We start from the raw sequence: 18,432 nt of genomic DNA, 5'->3' as shown, positions 1-18,432 counted from the left end.
ACCTCCGCGGCATATGATCGCTCGGATAGCGATCCTTGCTGCTCCGCAACGACCTTCGCGCCGCGCGATTGCTATTTTTCACGTAATTGTTGTTTCTGCGGTGAACCGTGACGCATAGTTAACAACTGCGTCTAAGTATCGCGCGTCTATTACGACGCGTTTATAGTTTCATTCTGATATACATTTTACGGTATATTCCACTTTCCTTGCGGATTGGAGCGGTATCAAGGTTCGAGGTCGCGCGTCGGGCCGTTTGCGAGCTTATCGTTTTGTCATGCGTAACTAGTCGATATATCCTGTCGGTATGTCAAAATACTTTTCGTGCCAGGCTCTGCAAATCGCCGTTTGTATTTTTGCGCCGGGCAGACACGTGGAGACTTTTATATCGTGGTCGCGTTCGGCCACGATAAGTAGCACGCGATATTATCCTTTAGAATAAACTAGAGATACCTGTAATAAGCATCGCGCTGACGGTCATATTTAAACACCGATCAGAGCTGGACATGAAAATAACATTGGTCAAGTGTCGGCTGCACTATCGGCGCCGTAAATTCCCAGTTCGCTCTGCAACACACATTCTCCACTTGACACACCGATGACGGAAAGGTCCGCTTTCTCCGAAAGCTTCTCCGAAAGCTTCTCCGAAAGCTTTCTCCGAAAGTCGCATTTGATAATAAACGCCGTGGATTTCCTTGGATCTCTGACTCTCCAGGCAAAACTCTCGCGAAACGCGCAGCGCTGCGCGTCGGCTCTTGCTCTCTCGCTCGCGGTACAATCTGACTTCGCCGCGCTTGCCGCATCGTCGTTGTTCGCCGAGGGTGATTTTCGCGATTCTCGAGCCGCAATGGCGACTGAATCGAATTCCGCGGTCTATTTCCCGGAACGGCGAGATGCGCCGAGTCCGGAGGCGGGTTTTCGCGGCGAAGAATTTCATTGAACAGTTCTTTGCCCGAGGCCGATCCGTCGCGGCCGTAATAGGCAGGGAAATGTCTGCAGGATGTGGCAGGATATGGCAAGTGGAGCTGCTCAATTCGCTGAACTGGTCTGGCGTGTGCTACCGCGGAATCGGTCGCAGCTGACATGTCGCGAATGCCCAAGTCGGCGGTTTTTCCAGGCGCGAATGCATGCCGAGTGTCGCCGAGTCAACAACCCTCGGCGTGTCCCTGATGCCCTGAGTCCCGTGACAACGCGTACATCAAGCACTGGTGTGTGCACACGCACGTACACGTATATACTTATACACACACACACACATACATATACATCACACGCGGCAACCGGATCTAAGATCGCGAGCGGTGCTATCGCGGTTGTCACAATTAATGATTATTATCTATCCGAATACTTTATTAATTAACGAAAGTTTCCCAGCGAATGAAAGAGGCAATCAATATTGATCAAGGTCGGATAAGATTTCATCTCGCGTGCGTGCGTGCGTGCGTGCGTGCGTGCGTGCGCGTATGACGATTTTTTCGCGAAGACCGGAAAAATAGCTTGATAAGCACTATGCGCGCGCGTTGCTACACTCGCAGAGAAGATCACCGCGGCAAACTTGATTTCAATTCTGTTCCGGCAAATTGTCGAGACTCGCTGATATATATGCATACGCATTACGCTGCACGAGATTTCGTGACCACAAATATTATCTCGACTGCGGGAATGGGGCGCGTCGAGGAAGTAAACAAGTCGCGGCTGTGTGTTTGCGCGGCCGGGTGCACGTCGCCTCTGACTTTAATTGATCCCACCGGTTCTCGGGCGAAGCACTCGGAGTCGAGTTCGGTCGCTTGAAAAGTCACGCGTATCTTTTTCCCTCCCTTTTCTGTTTTCGAGCACCCTGCAACAACACGACGGCATAAATCAATGAAATGATCAACGATAATTCCGCGGGGTCGCCTTCGCCGTTTTTCGGCAGCGATTACTCGCAATTCTGAAACAATACCGCGCGTGCAGCGTCACGGAGATGTTGGCGCATACTGCAACGAGCCCCGAGACCACGTACCGTCAGCACGTGTGTGTGTGTGTAAGTGTGTGTGTGTGTGTGTGTGGGCGTGTGCGTGTGTATCAGCTTCCATATTTATCGTTCTCCCGGTAAATACTTCGTATGTGGCATTTGCCGGATGACTGGTGCATATCTCACCTCGCCTGTACGATGCCGCGTGCGAATAAATCAGACGCGAGCCGGAATCCCGAATGAGGCGAATCGCTTCCGATAAGCCGTGTCGGCCGGACTCGTTCCCGAATGCGAGCGGTTCGCCGAAGCTCATCGGCCCGCGGCGGCGCGGCGCGGCGCGGCGCGGCGATGCACGGAGGTCGAAACGATCTCCTGACGCGACAACAGTCAATGAAATTCCGCAGTCTCGAGTCCAAGGATCGCGAATTGGCAAGGAGATCGGCCCGGCATTCCAGCGCTGCTCGCACACGCGGCGGCGCGTTGGCGAAAGGCGCTCTCGTTTGGCTCGCGAAATGGAAAGGGGCACACCCATAGCATAGCACACCGCGTTACGAGAAATCTGTTTACACGGTGGATCCGTGAGTAAAGCCTCATTGATCGCACTCTCGTGTCTAGCCCGCAATCAGCGTAAATCGTTATCTCGGGCGAACTTTCGAGGCCGCGCCCGATTCGTGTCAACCCGCGCGAGCACGCGAGCCGGAAACACCGCTCGCGCGTGCTTCGCAAAATATCGCACAGTTTTCGCATGAAAATATCCCAGCGAAATTTCATCAACGCATAAATCGACATCGCGGATCGCATCGCAAATTTCTTCCGCTCAAGGCGTAATCTAATTCTGCTTGCAGCTCCGATCGTTCATGCAGCGATGTCAACGGGGGCCGCTCGAGCGCCGGTGACTTTTAATGCCAGGGTCGCGGGATGCGCAGGAGACATCAACGCCGCGCTCTTCCACCGGTGAGTTGATTAATCTAGCCTCATAGCTCGGTGATTAATCCGATAGTCGACGCGCGAGCGTCGAACACATATCACTCGCGCTGAAAAGTATCGCGCTACCGGTAGTATACGCTACACCACTTTGTCTTATTTCATTATTTCTCTTCTTTTTTTCCTCCCGCTACATACCCCGTTCTCGCCGTGTCGACGCGCGCGCTCTCGCATGTATCTACGTTGCAAATCAGTTCCATAAATAGCATCGAGACCCACGACGTTAAAATCAGCCTGGTACATCGGCGCGTCGGTGGTTGCTGCCGCTGCCGTTGCCGTTGCCGTTGCCGGTGGTGGGACGTGCGCGCTATATATCAGGCGCGACTTGAAATTCGAAGTGACTCGAATTTTTCCTAATAAACCTGTGTACTCCATCTCTCTCTCTCTCTCTCTCTCTCTCTCGCGCGCGCGCGCGCGCGCGCTGGCTACCGATACGCTAAGCACGACGCCTGCATATGTTCCGCGCTATGGAGCGCCCGCCTGGTTGTCTGCGCGTGCAGCAGACGTTCTCGATCTCCCGCGTCTCCTCCGATGCGCACCGTGCATGCTCCCGATGCGTGTCGTGGTGCTGGTGCAGTCGGCAACGATGATAGGCGACGGTAGTGGTAGAGAGCTGTTCGATGTGTCGCGCACGCTCGCTCGCTCGCTCGCTCGCGTGCGTGCGTGCGTGCGTGCGTGCGTGCGTGCGTGCGTGCGTGCGTACGTACGTACGTACGTGCGCACAGTTGCTTGAGCGCCCACGTGTGGGTTTGCCGCACACACCGTGCCAGGTGAAAGAATGTCAAATGATGATTGGTCATTGCGGTGGCCAATGGGCTCCCCGACTTCTCGTCTGGTAGGTAGGCTCTCGCCGTTGCACGTAGCGGCGCCGCCTCCTGGTGCAGCTAGCTATCAAGGCGCATAAAGTCGCGTCGCGTCGCGATTCAAACCCGCCGCCGTAATCGGCACCCGCGTTGCCACGAGGGAACATTGCCGACGAGCCGGCGCTCGCTTCTTCCTTCTCTCTTTTCTCCTCTTCCCTATTCTTCGTCTTCTTCATCTTCTTCATCATCATCATCGTCATCTTCTCCGTCTTCTTCGTCTTCTTTGGTGTCTTCTCTTCTTCTTGTTTCTTTTCTTCTTCTTCTTCTTCTTCTTCTTCTTTTCCTCCTCTTCTTCCTCCTCCTTCTTCTCCTCCTGCTCCCCCTCCTCCTCCCTCTCCGCCTTCGTCTTCCTCTGCGGCTGCCGCTTCCTCCCTTCGTGATGCGCACGCCGCCGGTTCGGCGATGAGCCGATGACCCTTTTTTGCCGTCCTGCGGTCGAGATTAAATGCATTTAGTGTTCTCGAGATTCGACGAGGACGCCACGACAATTTTTGTGACTGCTTCTTTTACTCGCATTCGTCGGGGAACATGTAAACATTGTGTTAGGCGCTGCCCTACCGGTGATTCTCTTCGAACCGCAATTCCTTGCGAAAATTGAGGAGTCAGTCATAGCTGAAAAGCAACGTTTCGTGCGCTCTTATTTTCTCGGTCCGGCACGACCGGGCAAAGCGCTCTTTCACAAGTGTCCAGTCGCCGAAACCTGGCAAAAAAGCGCACGCCTCTTCGCGGTTTCGTACCTACTTTAGCGGCCAACTAGAGAGCTCACATGTGCAACGGGCTGATGTAAGCGCGCGCCGATTAGATTAGAAAATAATTATGTTATCAGTACCGCTTGGAGTGTACACGCGGTGCATTTTTCCTCGAACCTTATCTCGCCCAGTAACCAAGCTGTCTACAACGAACTTTTCCGAATTTATGCCCGACCACAGCAGAGAAATTGCGTTAATGGCTCGATATAGCGATATCGAGATGTAGAAAATGTAGAAACGCGTTATCACCCGGTATAAACCTGCCACTGTAATCGTTATATATATGCTACTAGCAAAATAAATCGGCAAACACGTTTCGTCGCCTTTTTTTCGTGCGCATTGTTTCTCTCTCTCTCTCTCTCTCTCTCTCTCTCTCTCTCTCTCTCTGTGATTCCTTACATTTTTCATCGCAATTATCAATAGCGCCAGCAGTAATGACGAATGCGCGTATCGGACAGAATCGAATCTCCTCTTTCTCTCGCTCCTTCGGCGTGGAAATGAAATACTGCGATACGTAAAATTAGCTTGCGCAAAGTACTATCGAGAGTCAGCGCGGCGATGTCCATCGGTCATCATGACCAGCCGAACAGTCGACTTCTTCCTGTTGTGACACGGCTCGTCCTTGTCGCGAATATCACTACAAGAGTATTTACTCAGCCTCGGCGTCGGTACCGTTAGTGCGATATCAACCTACTGTACCAATTGATAGCCGACAATGCACAGGCCCGAAGTTCCCGTTCATCGGCACAGTTCTAGACGAAGTCACGCCGCGGAATGTCTCGCGCCCGTGTAGTACTTTTCCAACGGGCAACCGCGCAGTGTTAATTCGGCGTAATCGCGGAATCGCGCACAGTGCAGTCGCGGTGAGAGAGTCGACTCGTCGGTGATGCGACTTCCTCCTCGCGTCTCCTGACGCCGCGGAGAATCGAGAGAGTCGCGCTCGGTTGAAATTTGAAAATTAAAGTACCAAGCGGGACACGCGCGGGTATCGCGGAGGTTAAATGATGTCGCAAGATCGCGCGACGAACTCGCGACCAGCCCGATGCATCCTCCCCTACGTTGCATCGCGGCACTCTCGCGGCGTCATGGCTTCGGGATGCCTACGGCGGATCGACGAATGTTTCAAATAGTAGACTTCTTTGTACGCCCGAGCCTGGGCGTGCGCATTCTACCTACACGATGAGGAACGCCGAAGTCGGGGCTTATCGATTGCAACGACCCGCTGCGTCACTCCGATGCAACGAATACCGATGCATCACCGTGGAATCCTCGCCTCTTTTTCGATCGTCCGCACGCTACGTGACTCACATTCGGTACAATCCGCGCGGCGAGCCGTGGAAGCTCGCCGCTTCTCGCGCGCGACATCGAGAGACTCGCCGGCATTTAGAGTTTCATAGTATATGCATTATTAATATAAAACAGGCGTCGATATGCAAATATATATATATATATATACACATATATATAACACATTGTAAGTAACAAGGATTTATTGCCGCATAAATAAAATTTTATTTATAAAAGACGCGTAATAAAAAGTACTCAATATTAAGCGGTCCGGTCGGCAGAACCGGACGCACATGGTCTCCACCTGTTGCATTAAGTTAATTATTCATCGTTTAATTATCGATGCGTGAACCGAGCGTGTCCACCGAGAGAAAAGATCAGGGACAGGGAGAGGGAAGGGTAGGGGGTAGGGCGAGTAAGGCACGGAGATTTGTCGGTTCTAATTCAGCTGCGACGGTCACGCAACAGTGTGTGAGTCGGAGCGCGGTATCGCCGGACGTCATCGGTCACCGCGACGAAAGCGCGCACGGGCACGGGAGGGTGGGAGGGGGCAGGGGGGTAGGAAGGGCTCGCGATAAACAGCGACGGTTAAAAATAGAGAGACGAGGCTGAAGTCGCGCGCGGAGGAGCCGATCGTGAGTGTGCGATCGGTGACAAGATTGATCTTACGACGGATAGATTGCAATCACGTATGAGATCTACTTACGGATAATTTACGTCGCCACGCCGCAACCACCACCACCACCATCACGCTCGCGCCACGTACGAACGATGCTCATTGCTGCGGCACGTTGCTGCGTGTATTTACGCACTGCTCCCTCGGCAGCGCGCCCGGCTCGTCGTAAAACCTCACGATTCCGATTGCGCCACGTAGCTGGCGTAAGGGCGAGAGCGCGCTGCAGCGGCGAGCCAATGGTCCCGTGCAACAATGATTTAGACTCGACCGATATCTGACTAATTGTCCGCAATCTCGCGCACTCGGGCGCGTACAATCGCAGCACGCGTCGTAGCGAGCGTGTCCTCCGCACGGCCAGGGAGGGACGGGGGGATGTACGCAATTTTAAGGCGCGATCGATTCCAAATGTTGCGCGATATTTATTCGGCCAAGGGCTCCTCGATCACGCTCGCTCGTGTATCGCGTGCTCTTACTATCCGCACGCTTATTACGCCGACGCCGTAGAGCGCCGCGCGGCACGCGATAGATAAGCCGTTCTAAATGGATTATCGCAACACAACGTGCCATTAATTACGATATCATCGCGAGCGCCGCGGAATATTCGATATTTATCCATGCGGGGGCCGCATGGGGCGCGCTCGACGATCTCGAAGGTGCAGCGTGCGCGCGCGTTATCGCTAATTATTTATCGAATACAATGCGGCTCGGGACGAACGCGCGCGCGCGCGCGTTTTTAGCATTGCGCGGAGGACAAGACGCGATCAACACGTCCACCCGTCATTCGCGCCTTACGTCCGTACATGATGACGTCGTAAAAAGCTGCGCGACTAGATAACACCGCGTCGCAGGATCATCCGCCGTTCGCTCTTCCCTCGCGTCGGTGCGTCGTCCGAGCGGATTAAGGAACGGAACGGAGCCGAGCGAGGACCACGAAGGGCAGCCGCGCGCGCGCGCGCAGAGAGAGAGAGAGAGAGAGAGATCCTCGCTCGGGAATAGCGCCGATAGCGGCGAACGAGTGAGAAAACGATCGTACGCGCCGCGGTCATTCGGGGATCGGCCGATAATAAATAATTACCGATAGCCCTCTCGCCGGTCCGTCCGTCCAGCGACGAGCGCGCACCGGCGCGGCGTATACGACGTCATTCGCACGGCCCGGACGAAAGCCATTATGCCGTTGGCCGCGATAGCAACATTATACGAGGCTGTATACATCAGCATTCAGCCGACGCCTAAACGCATAAATTCCATCGCGGCGCGACGATCCAGCGCGGGACGAGAGCGGAATCGCGCCGGATCGTAACCGATCTTCCAGCACGATCCGCTTTCCGTCACCCTCCGCGCGCCCCGATTGTCTCTCTCTCTCTCTGTCTCTCTCTCTCTCTCTCTCTCTCTGTCGCTCCCTCTTTCTTCCATTCGTCGGCGCGCCGGCCATCCTCGTCCGTCGACCGGTCCGCAGGTCAAGAGGGAATCCTTACGAGGCTGGAGCCCGGTGCCATTATCCTCCGGCTGGGCTAATTTATGAATGGATTATGAATGGACGCGTCGCTAATGGGCCCCTTCTCGAGGTGCGCGCCGCGCGCGAAACGCGGCCGCGCGATAGAAAATCGGCTTACTGCCTACGGCGAGAGGCGATGCGCGCGTGACGCGACTGAAATTGGGCTGTCGGTGCGCGGTGCCGAAGAGCGTACGGAGAGCGAACGAGCGAAAGAGAGCCGGCTTTCTGCCTTACAACGTCGCCTGCCATCGCTCGGATTTACCGGCGTTTTCTTGCGCCGCGCCACCGCCGCGATCCGCCGCACACATTATCCGTAATCTCCGGCTGCTGCTGCTGCTGCTGCTGCTGCTGCTGCTGCTGCTGCTGCTGCTGCTGCTGCTGCTGCTGGAACAAAATAATTGAAGACGTCTTTGTGTTGGTATTATTACTGCTATTACTATTACCGGCATATATCTCGGTGCATTGAGATTTTTCGTCCGGCGCGCGCATTGCGCCACACGCGCGTTGTACCGTGCGTACAACGGAATAGAAAATATTGCACGATTGTAATTTGGGGGGTACGGCGGGAGGGAGGGGAGGATTATACGCGTTGTCCGTTGTGCACGTGCCGCAGCTCTAGAAAGTTGAAAATTTATGTAATTTCGCCTGTCATACCGCCGAGGCCGCGCATAATTCTCGACGCGCGTGCATTCGACAGAGATATAAATGGGGAGGAATTGCCGGGGGGGTGGGTGGAGAGGGGGAACTTGGAGATTATCGTGGATGCAAATTACAGAAATTGCGCGATATATTAAAGACACGATAGCCAGCCAGATAGAAAGGAAGAGAGATGGATAGAAAGAGAGAGTGAGAGAGAGAGTGAGAGAGAGAGAGAGAGAGAGAGAGAGAGAGAGAGAGAGAGAGAGAGAAGGAGAGGGAAGTTTCGTTAATATATAATCAATTTAAAGTGATGCAAGGGATACATATTATCGATCGTCGCGCAATGAATCCGTGGCCAATACACAAAAGGTCCATCAGAGAGGCCGCGATCCTTATTTTTGTCTCGTTCGATCGCTCGCTCGCTCGTAGTCTCTCGGTTCACCTCGATTGCGATATCGGGCGCGGTTCATTAGCTTTCGCAAATAGGCCGAGGGAACGGACGCTATCTTGGGCAGCGCTCAAGGTTTTTCGATAACTTCTGCGATACGCTAATTAGCGCGATTCGGGACACGAGAAAGGGTGCAGTTTATCGGGAGACCTGCCAGCGCGAAACTGGAACGCCACGTGTTATCTATTATTAATCGATCGTTAGGGAAAACGCGCCGATAAAGAAAAGGAGGGAGGAAGAGAGAAAGAGAGAAAGAAAGAATAATAGAGGAAGAGAGAGAGAGATAGAGAGAGAGAGAGAAAGTCGCGAGCCAATGATATATATTACGACGACGATAAGCGCGGCAGTCGGGGCGGAAAATCGCCGGTAAATTGAAGCATTAAGGGGAACGATCGCTTATTGGCGACGCGGACAAAGGGGCGCAAGCCGAACCGAACCGGACTATCGACTATGTGTGATTAACGCTCGAGGACGATTGTGCGCGTTGCGCACGCGGAGAAAGGATCTCGCGCGAGAGTGCGTAAACGGGCGGTAATCGCCGTATTACGGTATATATCGGAGCTGCCGATAGTTCGACAATCCCGTGGAATCCATAATTGCCCACTGACGCTCAGGGAATTTCTTGCGTCGCGCCAATGACGCGCATAATAGCGGCTCTAAGCCGCGATAGAATAATGTTTCTAAGCGTACTCGCACAAACACGCATACACAGAGTGCCGGCCACGGCACTCGACACGCGGTCGTTAATGCCTCAGAGGCCTGCGCGATGGTCAATGGTCAATGGTCTCGTTGGTCGGTGACCCCGCGCGCATCTCGAGGAAAAACATTGACTTATCGCGCGGTACATCTCCTCGAACCTGCTTGGAACTAGTCGCTAATTAATAATTTAATTGTGCGCGACGTTGCGCGTCCGCGAGGGCATCCTCGAGCATCCTTTCCGCCTTGTGTGTATTCACCGGCCGCGTCTTATCGCTCGCTCCGCCGAAAGCTGGGCTCACGCTCGCGTGTCGAAAGTACCGAGTTAATTTTAGCCGCGCGAACTCGCGCTACTCGATGTCGTTCACCACGTCGCGGCTCCGTCTCTCAGACGGCGTTGAATTATTCTTGCATTCATCCTCCTCTCCGGTTCTCCTGCGGCACCTGCGACGGCTGCGACTGCGACTCGCGCGCCGATCGCACGCAGCGCTTAATCGCGACTCGACGCGAAACACGCGGCGGGCAGCTCGTGAGGCGAGGAATGATAAATGTCGATCGTTTGTGATCGAATAGGTCGACACGTAGCAGACGGGTCGACTATCTTCGGGCCGACTGTACGTGTCGTGTAGTTTCCTCGGCGTGATCGTGCAACTCGCCAGAGACTGAAAAGTCACGAAACGCTCAGCGCTCGCGCTCGCGCAAAGAAGCGAGCGGGCGGCCGCGATATGCGTGTCGGATTATGTCGGCATCGCCGTCGCGCGATTTCTGGAAAAGGCGCTTCTCTTTTTTCCGCTTTTTCTCCATGATAATCACCGACAAGTGCGTCGGCTCGCGTGCGTTGCGACGCCGCGCCGGCTCTACGTACACGCCGAGAATTAGTCTGTCCCGCGGAAATCTCACTGACGCGCCGAGAGTGTACCACCCATCGACGCGCGACGAGTTTATTGCGGTTATCTGCCGCAGCGCGGGGAGAGAGGACAGTGGCGCACGGCCATTTTGACGTATAATTTTCCACGATAACGTTCTTAACCCTCGTCAATGCGCCGCCCCGTACGATCTTCGGCTGTATGACGGCTGTCGGCTTTCAATTCCGCGCGAGTTAATTAGCACGTTAAGCCGCGTCGAGTCGGTCGGTCGGTTGCGCGCGTTCGCGAGCCGCGCTCCCGTTGGCCTGTGTCAATATTTCAACGAAACGTCTCTCGCGAATCGCGGGGAGTATATTGTTTCGTCTTATTTCAGGTAATAGCGCGACCGGCATGTCAGCTACCGAGGAGAGCCGGGATATTATGATTATTGATGATTAATAATGTAGACATCAGCGGGCTTGTGTTATCTCGCGCGTTAGCGCTCATTATCACGCGGCATATCCGCGCGCGCGCGCGTGCGCGAGTTGTTCCTTTTTGCCAAATGGCGGCCGGCGGCCGGCGGTGTCGGCTCTTACGCAATACGTTAGATTCCATTTGGCTACCGCGGCGCTTTTACCGCCTCTTACCTAGCGGAGCGTAGAAAAAGAAGTCAATTTCCTCGATCGGTTTCTTCAGCGTGCCTTACTTGCGCTCTCGCTTCAAGGATCAATCTCCCGAACAATTCCCAAAGCGTTTTGCGCTTATACGCTTCGTCCATTAATCCACTTCGCGGTGTGTACGTATATACGCGCTGCGCGGCGCTCGCTGGCTCGCGGTGAAGAGGGGAGAAAAAAAGACGACGGTTTGACATATTCCAGCAAATCGATATCGGCCGGACGCATTTCACGTGTCAGTCCGTTGCGCAACACCGTGCCGCAATTATTCCGCAACGGCGCTCCGACGGATCCCTATCTGCTCGATCGTAGAACCTGAGTCATATCGTGGTTGTTGTAAAAACAAATATCGGAAGGGTACGACAGTAGTCTTTCTCTCTCTCTCTCTCTCTCTCATGACATGCGCGGTGCAGCCTCGACGATCGGAGCGAAAGTCTCGAGACGACATTAGGGTTGTTCGGAGCTCCGGTCGAACTCCGATCAACGCCGACGGGAAGGCTCTCACCGTTCTCTCGTCACCGCGGCAATTGACCCGCGTGTCCGTTAGGGCCGCGACTGTTAATGCGATACCGAGCAGATCTCGGTCGCAGGAGACGTTAGAGCGACGGTGACGTTGGCGGTTAGAGGCGAATGTCCAACCGCCTAACCGTCTAACAGGCGGCACACGAGCCGAATCCCGCCCGTAACTGACGCGCGTGCGATTTTTCTTTTCCGCCCCTTTCTCGGCGCGTTTAGCGCGCGACGCGCTCCTCACGACGATTGATTCGGGGGGCCGAGAGACAAACGGTCACAGCGCCACGACTACAAGGACCATCGCGCTCTCGCACTTCGTGACACGCACCGCGTGTCGCGACTTATCAAAGGAAGCACGGTTCCGTTCGTGACCAATGTCCGGTTAGCCCGGTTTTCCCATGACCCGAGCGAGCAACGTACGACAGCGGCAACGATCTTACTGGCCGCTAAAAATCGCTCTCTTTCTCTCCCTCTCTCTCTCTCTCTCTCTCTCTCTCTCTCTTTCTCTCTTGCGTCGCGCGTAAATGTCCACGCGCGGGGTTGATGAGTTCAAACGGTTTACGCCTGTCTTCTCTGTCGGATCCCCCGGTCTCTCGTCGTTTCCTCTCTTTCTCTTTTACTCTCACTCCATCGCTATCTCCTTTTCTTTCCCTCGCTCCTCTCGCGACGTCCAGGACGTGGTGCAGGACGGTCGCGGTAGTGGACGAAGACTCCCCCGATCAGGTTTTCGTTCCCACCGGACCGGTGGCGACAGCGGAGGAAATAAAGAATTGAGAAAAAGAAAAAAAAACAGAAAGGAGAGAATGAAGTCGCGCGCTCGCGCAACCCCTGGTCATCGATGGTCATCCCCAAAGGAAATCTGCGTACCGTCAGCACCATCACGACCGTGGTCACTGTCCCTCGCGCACCACCACGTGTATCCCACGTCTCGTGGTCTCTCACGAACCTCCGTCGCACCGTCGTCGTAGGTTGCGCGGCTCCTCTGCCTTTTCTCCCCCCCTCTCTCTCTCTCTCTCTCTCTCTCTCTCTCTCTCTCTCTCTCTCTCTCCGCTCGCCGGGAGGGTAACCCGACGACGGAACCCCCGGCATTCGCGTATCACCGCGTATTGTCGAAAACCGGATTTCGATGGACGGCGATAATGTATGCGGATGGTCATCGCGCGTCGCGCGACTCGGAGAAAGGGGAGGCCGGCGTGCACGACGACGGACAGGACGGACGTCGTCGTCGGCGCGATTTTATTCGGCCGGGTCGGCTGCGCGAAACTCTCTCGACGGCGCGGCGTACGGAACTTGGGGCGATTTTGTCTCCGCCGACGTGCTGTTGATTCGTTCCATCGAAACGTTCATCAGTTGCTCCGCGACTCCGATACAACCGTTGTTTCGTTGTATCGAGCACCTGTCGCGCTCGCGCGGCCGAAAGAAGGATTTCGAAGGAAGAAACGAGGCGAGGTGCCTCGTTAGAAGCTCGCAGCGACCTCGGCGATAAAGACATCGCGCCGTGTTTCATCCTGTCGCTTCGCTCTCTTTCGCCTCCACTCGGTCTCACACCTAGCTACTCCGCAGCAGGTTGCACTCCCCTCTTCCTTCCTCGGCCACTCGGGACCCGGGCATGACCCGCGATCAGGGGGCACCGCGAGCGGTGCGCGCGAGCGCACGAGGCCGGCGGCGCATCAGGTATTGTCGAAAACCGGATTTCGCGGCAATGTATGCGGATGGACAGTGCGCTCGCGCTACAGGACGAACAGTGGCTAAGGGTTGCAGACCGGACCTTCCGTACTCTCCCCGGGCGTGGACAGGGAGGGCCCATAGAGGGGCGACGGGGTACCGCTCGCTCGTTGCGAACGAGGGACCCTCTCCACCCGATGACCCATGGAATCCGGAAACTCGCTAAACCGGATCTATTGGTCAGTTTCACGTGTCTTACGAGGGCCGACTTCGGTTCCCTCTTCCTTCGCGCTCTCCTCATCCTTCATTCTCCTCCGGGTCGGCATTGAGCGGCGCGCCAGTGCGCGCGGCCCCGAAGGGCTAAAGAGGAGAGCGAGGCTCGCGACTCACACACCTGTGATATACACACGTAGCTTCACCTGCGTACACACACGCACGTCGTCGCGTACGGGAGAGAGAGAGAGAGAGAGAGAGAGAGCGAGCGCGAAAGACAACCCACTACCCGGTCGCTGGTGAGAACTGGACACTGCTTGTACTCTCAGACCGGACGAAGTTCGTATTGTTGGTGGTCCGCCCCGTTGCATCGCCCGTTGCTCGTCTCTCTGTACCGTTTGCATACCGTACCGTACCGTACCGTACGGTACGCCACACCACGCCACGCCACGGCACGGTAGAGCACGAGTCGTGGCACGGGGTGACTGCGCAATGGTCGCTCCCCGTTGCTTCCGTCCGGATGATCCCACTAACGGTCAGCGAACGGAACCGCGCCGCGCCGCGCCACGCCGCGCCGCGCCGCGCCGCCTCGGGCGAGCACTCGCGGCGCGCACCGCGGAAAGCGTATCGCCGTTAATTAAGCACGGGAGTCGTTAATTTGGCATTCGCGTACGGAAAGCGCAGCGCGGACGATTAAGAAAGTAATCGCGAGCCCGCGGGCTCCACGCTGCCGCCATTTGTATCAATTATCGGACGCATGATTGATCGCATTCGCGTAATTACAATCCCGCGGATTGGAAAAAGCGGACGGCGTTGTAGATTGAGTGTCCGTGAAAGAGAGGATAATTTTGCCTCTCCCCTCCTCTCCCTCTCTCTCTCTCTCTCTCTCTCTCTCTCTCTCTCTCTCTCTCTCTCTCTCTCTCTCTGTCAGTCTATCGCGCGCTGATAAGATCGTGCATCTTTGTAGGTTTCGTCTTCTCCTTTTATTCGAGACAGTCAGAATTCGAGATTAATCACGTGACTTAGTTTTACGTTCCAAGAATAACATTCGCAAAAAGGAAATAAGCGTTTCATGTTTATGGATATTTATTTTCGGGTGTGGCTTATTTATGGAGAAATATTAAAATAAGTCAAGTCATTACGTGACAAAGATCATAAAAGACGGCTGAAAAGTTTCTCGCGGGGCGTCATTTAAATTGTGAAACTCTGTCGCGCCTGCATTCGTATCTCGCTAAATCGTCGCGGTCTCGCTAAATCGCCGCAGCGCGAATAAAAGTGTCCGCCGTAAATCACGCGATGGCGATAATTACTGGCGGACAACGCTGAATCTACGATTCAGTCCGCCAATCGGCGACAAATAACGCGCTGTTGCATAACCCGCTTCGTAAATTTATTCGCGCTTTCGAATCGACGGACGAGACTCTACGGCCACAAGTCGCAGTATCGGCACCGTGTGGCAAAACAGCCAGCAAAAACAAATGTGAAAAGACTTTTCGGCGAACATTCTTGCAAACGCGGGGCTGCTGCGACCTTGGCGACGGCGTCGCGCGGCACATCCGTCCAACGTCGACGGGAGCCGACGAGAGCCTAGCACAATCCCTTTCTCTCTAGGGGCTCGTCGCGGTTGGACGTCGCGTCGCGGTGTTTTGAGGACACGCGAACAGCGACGTCGTCGGCAAAAATAGCAGAAGGAGACTGCAATAAAAATTTTAATTTTATTGGTCGCCTGGCCTTCCGTTGCACGGCGCGCTCGGCTAATTCGGTTTAACTTATGAGAATATTTCATCCGCCGCACACTTTCGTGCGTACACGTCGCCTACTCGGCCGATTCGCGCCGAGTTTTGGAAACGGAAGTCTGACCTTTCGCTGACCGGCCGCTCTCTTCCGCACACTTTTCACGTTAATCCGACTGTGCCGCTCGGAATTTACGGCGCGTTATTTTATCACGCGATGACTCCCCCATGCTGAAAGGAGAAGACGACGATTGCTGCTGTGGCGACGACGACGACGACGGTGCTGTTCGCCGCGTCCGCATTGTCCGACTCGGAACGATCTCGTTCCTGTATCCCCTATCCGCGAGGACACCGATAGTCGCCGTCGATACACATATTATTCGCGCGTATACTTTGCAACAAAGACTCTCCGTGTCTCCCGCGGCAATGTTCCCCGAAGCAACGCCGAGATATCTGCGCTCGAGATATCTGCGCGAACAATTGCATGAATGTGCGCGCGCGCGCGCGCACACTCGGTACGCAGTTCGAGCAAATATCTCGACACTGGACGTTGTCGATTTTGGCCGGCCGTCGAAATTATTCGAAATTTGTCAAGGCCCCCTTTTCGCAAGCCTCCTTCCAGAACGATGCGTTAAGTCAGGTCATGTTATGGCCTTATCTCCCGCGCGACTACACGGCGATGCGGAGAAACTCAAGAAGGCCCCGAAACGGTTCACCGGTGTGCCGTCCCATTCCGGCGGGTCGCTTCGTCCTTTTGCGGATTTAATTTATGGAGCGATTTTAATGCCTAAAAATACCATGCACCGTCCGTGTGTCCCGCCTCGAGATTCCAAGCGGTTTCTGGCCTTTCCACGCCCCCCTCGCCCTCCCGCTCTTCTTTATCTTTCTCTCACTCCGTTTCATCTCTCTCTCTCTCTCTCTCTCTCTCTCTCTCTCTCTCTCTCTTTTCCTCTCGTACCCGCGAGGTGTGCGTGTGCGAGTATCGCGTGCTCGCACACCCACAGCGCGTGTGTCGCTATCTCAGATGGAAGAGGAGACTTTTGCTAAAAATTCACGCTCGTTCACCGTCGACTCGTTCGTGTGCATTTGTGTATGCGCGTGTATGTATATGTGTGTGTGTGTGTGTGTGTGTGTGTGTGTGTGTGCGTATATTCGCGAGCACTCGGCTACGTTCGGACGTTTCATGCTCAGCCTTCGATCGAACGCGACTGAATTGCGGATATCATAAATCGACGATGCTCCGCGTATCCTACACGCTGCGGGCTTTTCAGCGTCTTTCGTCGAGTTACGCACGAAACGCCGAGCTGTACGTCTCTGGGAGAGGGAGGCGGGAGACGCAGAGCTCTAGGTATAATTTATCGTTACCAGTTGCATGCGCGCTCCTCTCCCGCTCCCCTTCGCCTCCTGCCGGCTCCTGCCTGCCCGCTCCTTCTTGCCTGTCGGACCTTCTTTTCGATCGCGTTTCAGATTTACCAAAGTAACCGCCGCGCCGTCGCGATTCGTCCACGGCGATTCGGTCGCGAGACCGCGGGCGAAATTCCGTCCGGTGCGGCGGCCCGATTAATTCGCGGACACACGTCGGTCGTTACAATCGACCTCGCGACAGCGATAAAGCCGTGCTCACGGCTGGCTAGGACGAACACGCATACTGCAGCAAATAGCGTGATGGGAGGAAGGGGGGGGGGGCGTCGGATTATTAAATTAAATATTCCGTAAAATCCCGCCTGTCCGCTATCCCGACGCGTTAATATACACTAAATTACCACGTAGAACATTATCCCCGGCTCTTACACCGATAAATGCTACTTATATCGAGCGCAATAATTCTTGTCGGATCAGCGGTAAATTATTTCGGGCCCTGATATAACGCCGTTCCACACGCAGTCGCATCCCTTCGTCCGATGAGTCTCTTCCTTTTTTCTCGCTCTCTCCTCTCTCTCTCTCTCTCTCTCTCTCTCTCTCTCTCTCTCTCTCTCTCTCTCTCTCCCCCTCTCCCTCTCTCCCTCTCTCCCTCGTCGGCATCTCGATCGCAACGACTCCGCCGATAAATTTCACGTTATCAGGGATATAATGCGGCTAATTAACACAACGGGCTGTAAAAGTTTATTACTCTTAGAGGCGACCGCTTGTGCGATCGATGCTGCGCGAATGAAAGCGTCGCATAGAGGAAATGCGCTCGTTACCGCGCGACGTTAATCACCCGCTCAGGCGGGTGGGCAGGCGAGCCGCCGCGTTTATACGACCCGACAGTTGACCGTATCATTGCGCTATCGTAATTCACGTCGAGATCACTCCGGCGAAAATATTCTCGCGCGCGCGAGGGCAGTTGCGCGTTGCGGTGCACCGTGTAGACGGCAGACGGCGACCCTCGGTGGGGATGAGGAATCGCGCGATCTTCCGGTATGATCTCGCGCCCGCGAGCGGCGCGAGGCATCGCTTCCTCGGAATCGCGGAAGCGGCCGCACCCGTAATTTCCCCGGGAAAACGGATCACCCTCGTCCATCTGCGCACACGCGCCGCTCGGAAATTGCGACGGTGCTCCCTCTCGGCGCGCGCGATACGCCGAGGTTCGATTTCATAATTCATCGGTCCCTGACGTCGCGCGATGCCCGCGGTGGCGGTGTTCCGATGCGGATTATTAAAGCACGACGGAAAATATATTAAGTATATACGCATACACGCGGCCACGTGACGCGTAGGTAAATGCGATAATGGTAAAGGGGCGCGGTGCGTGTGCGCGTGTACGCGCGCGCGCGCGCGCGCGCATCGCCGAGGTGGAGTCTGAGCCTTAGGAACGGTTATGCATTATGATTTACGTTCGTGCGCATTGGCCGCAGTTGCAACCCACTGGCTACTTCACGCGCGCGCGCTATGCGAGCGCACGTGAGCCACGTGCGTGCGTGCGTGCGTGCGTGCGTGCGTGCGTGCGTGCGTGCGTGCGTGTGCGTGCCCGCGTCTGGTAACGTCCGCGCGACATCGCGGCAAGTTGTCACTGCGCCCG

General features: G+C 55.2%; 1 protein-coding gene across 1 annotated transcript in view; it reads left to right on the top strand.

Annotated features, from left to right (window-relative positions):
* Nucleotides 1–2,803: 2,803 nt before the first annotated feature.
* Nucleotides 2,804–18,432, top strand: part of LOC112589227 (uncharacterized) — a 41,330-nt gene continuing 25,701 nt past the window's right edge. Inside the window, exon 1 of the mRNA XM_025301624.1 lies at nucleotides 2,804–2,905. Within this exon, the coding sequence (XP_025157409.1) occupies nucleotides 2,817–2,905 (89 nt within the window). The 5' untranslated portion in view covers nucleotides 2,804–2,816. The remainder of the gene's footprint in view (nucleotides 2,906–18,432) is intronic.

This window comes from Harpegnathos saltator, unplaced genomic scaffold (genome assembly GCF_003227715.2).
Source record: "Harpegnathos saltator strain DR-91 unplaced genomic scaffold, Hsal_v8.6 scaffold434, whole genome shotgun sequence".
Lineage (NCBI taxonomy): Eukaryota > Metazoa > Arthropoda > Insecta > Hymenoptera > Formicidae > Harpegnathos > Harpegnathos saltator.
Note: the sequence above shows the minus strand (reverse complement) of the source record. Positions and strands in the feature narration are given on the sequence as shown.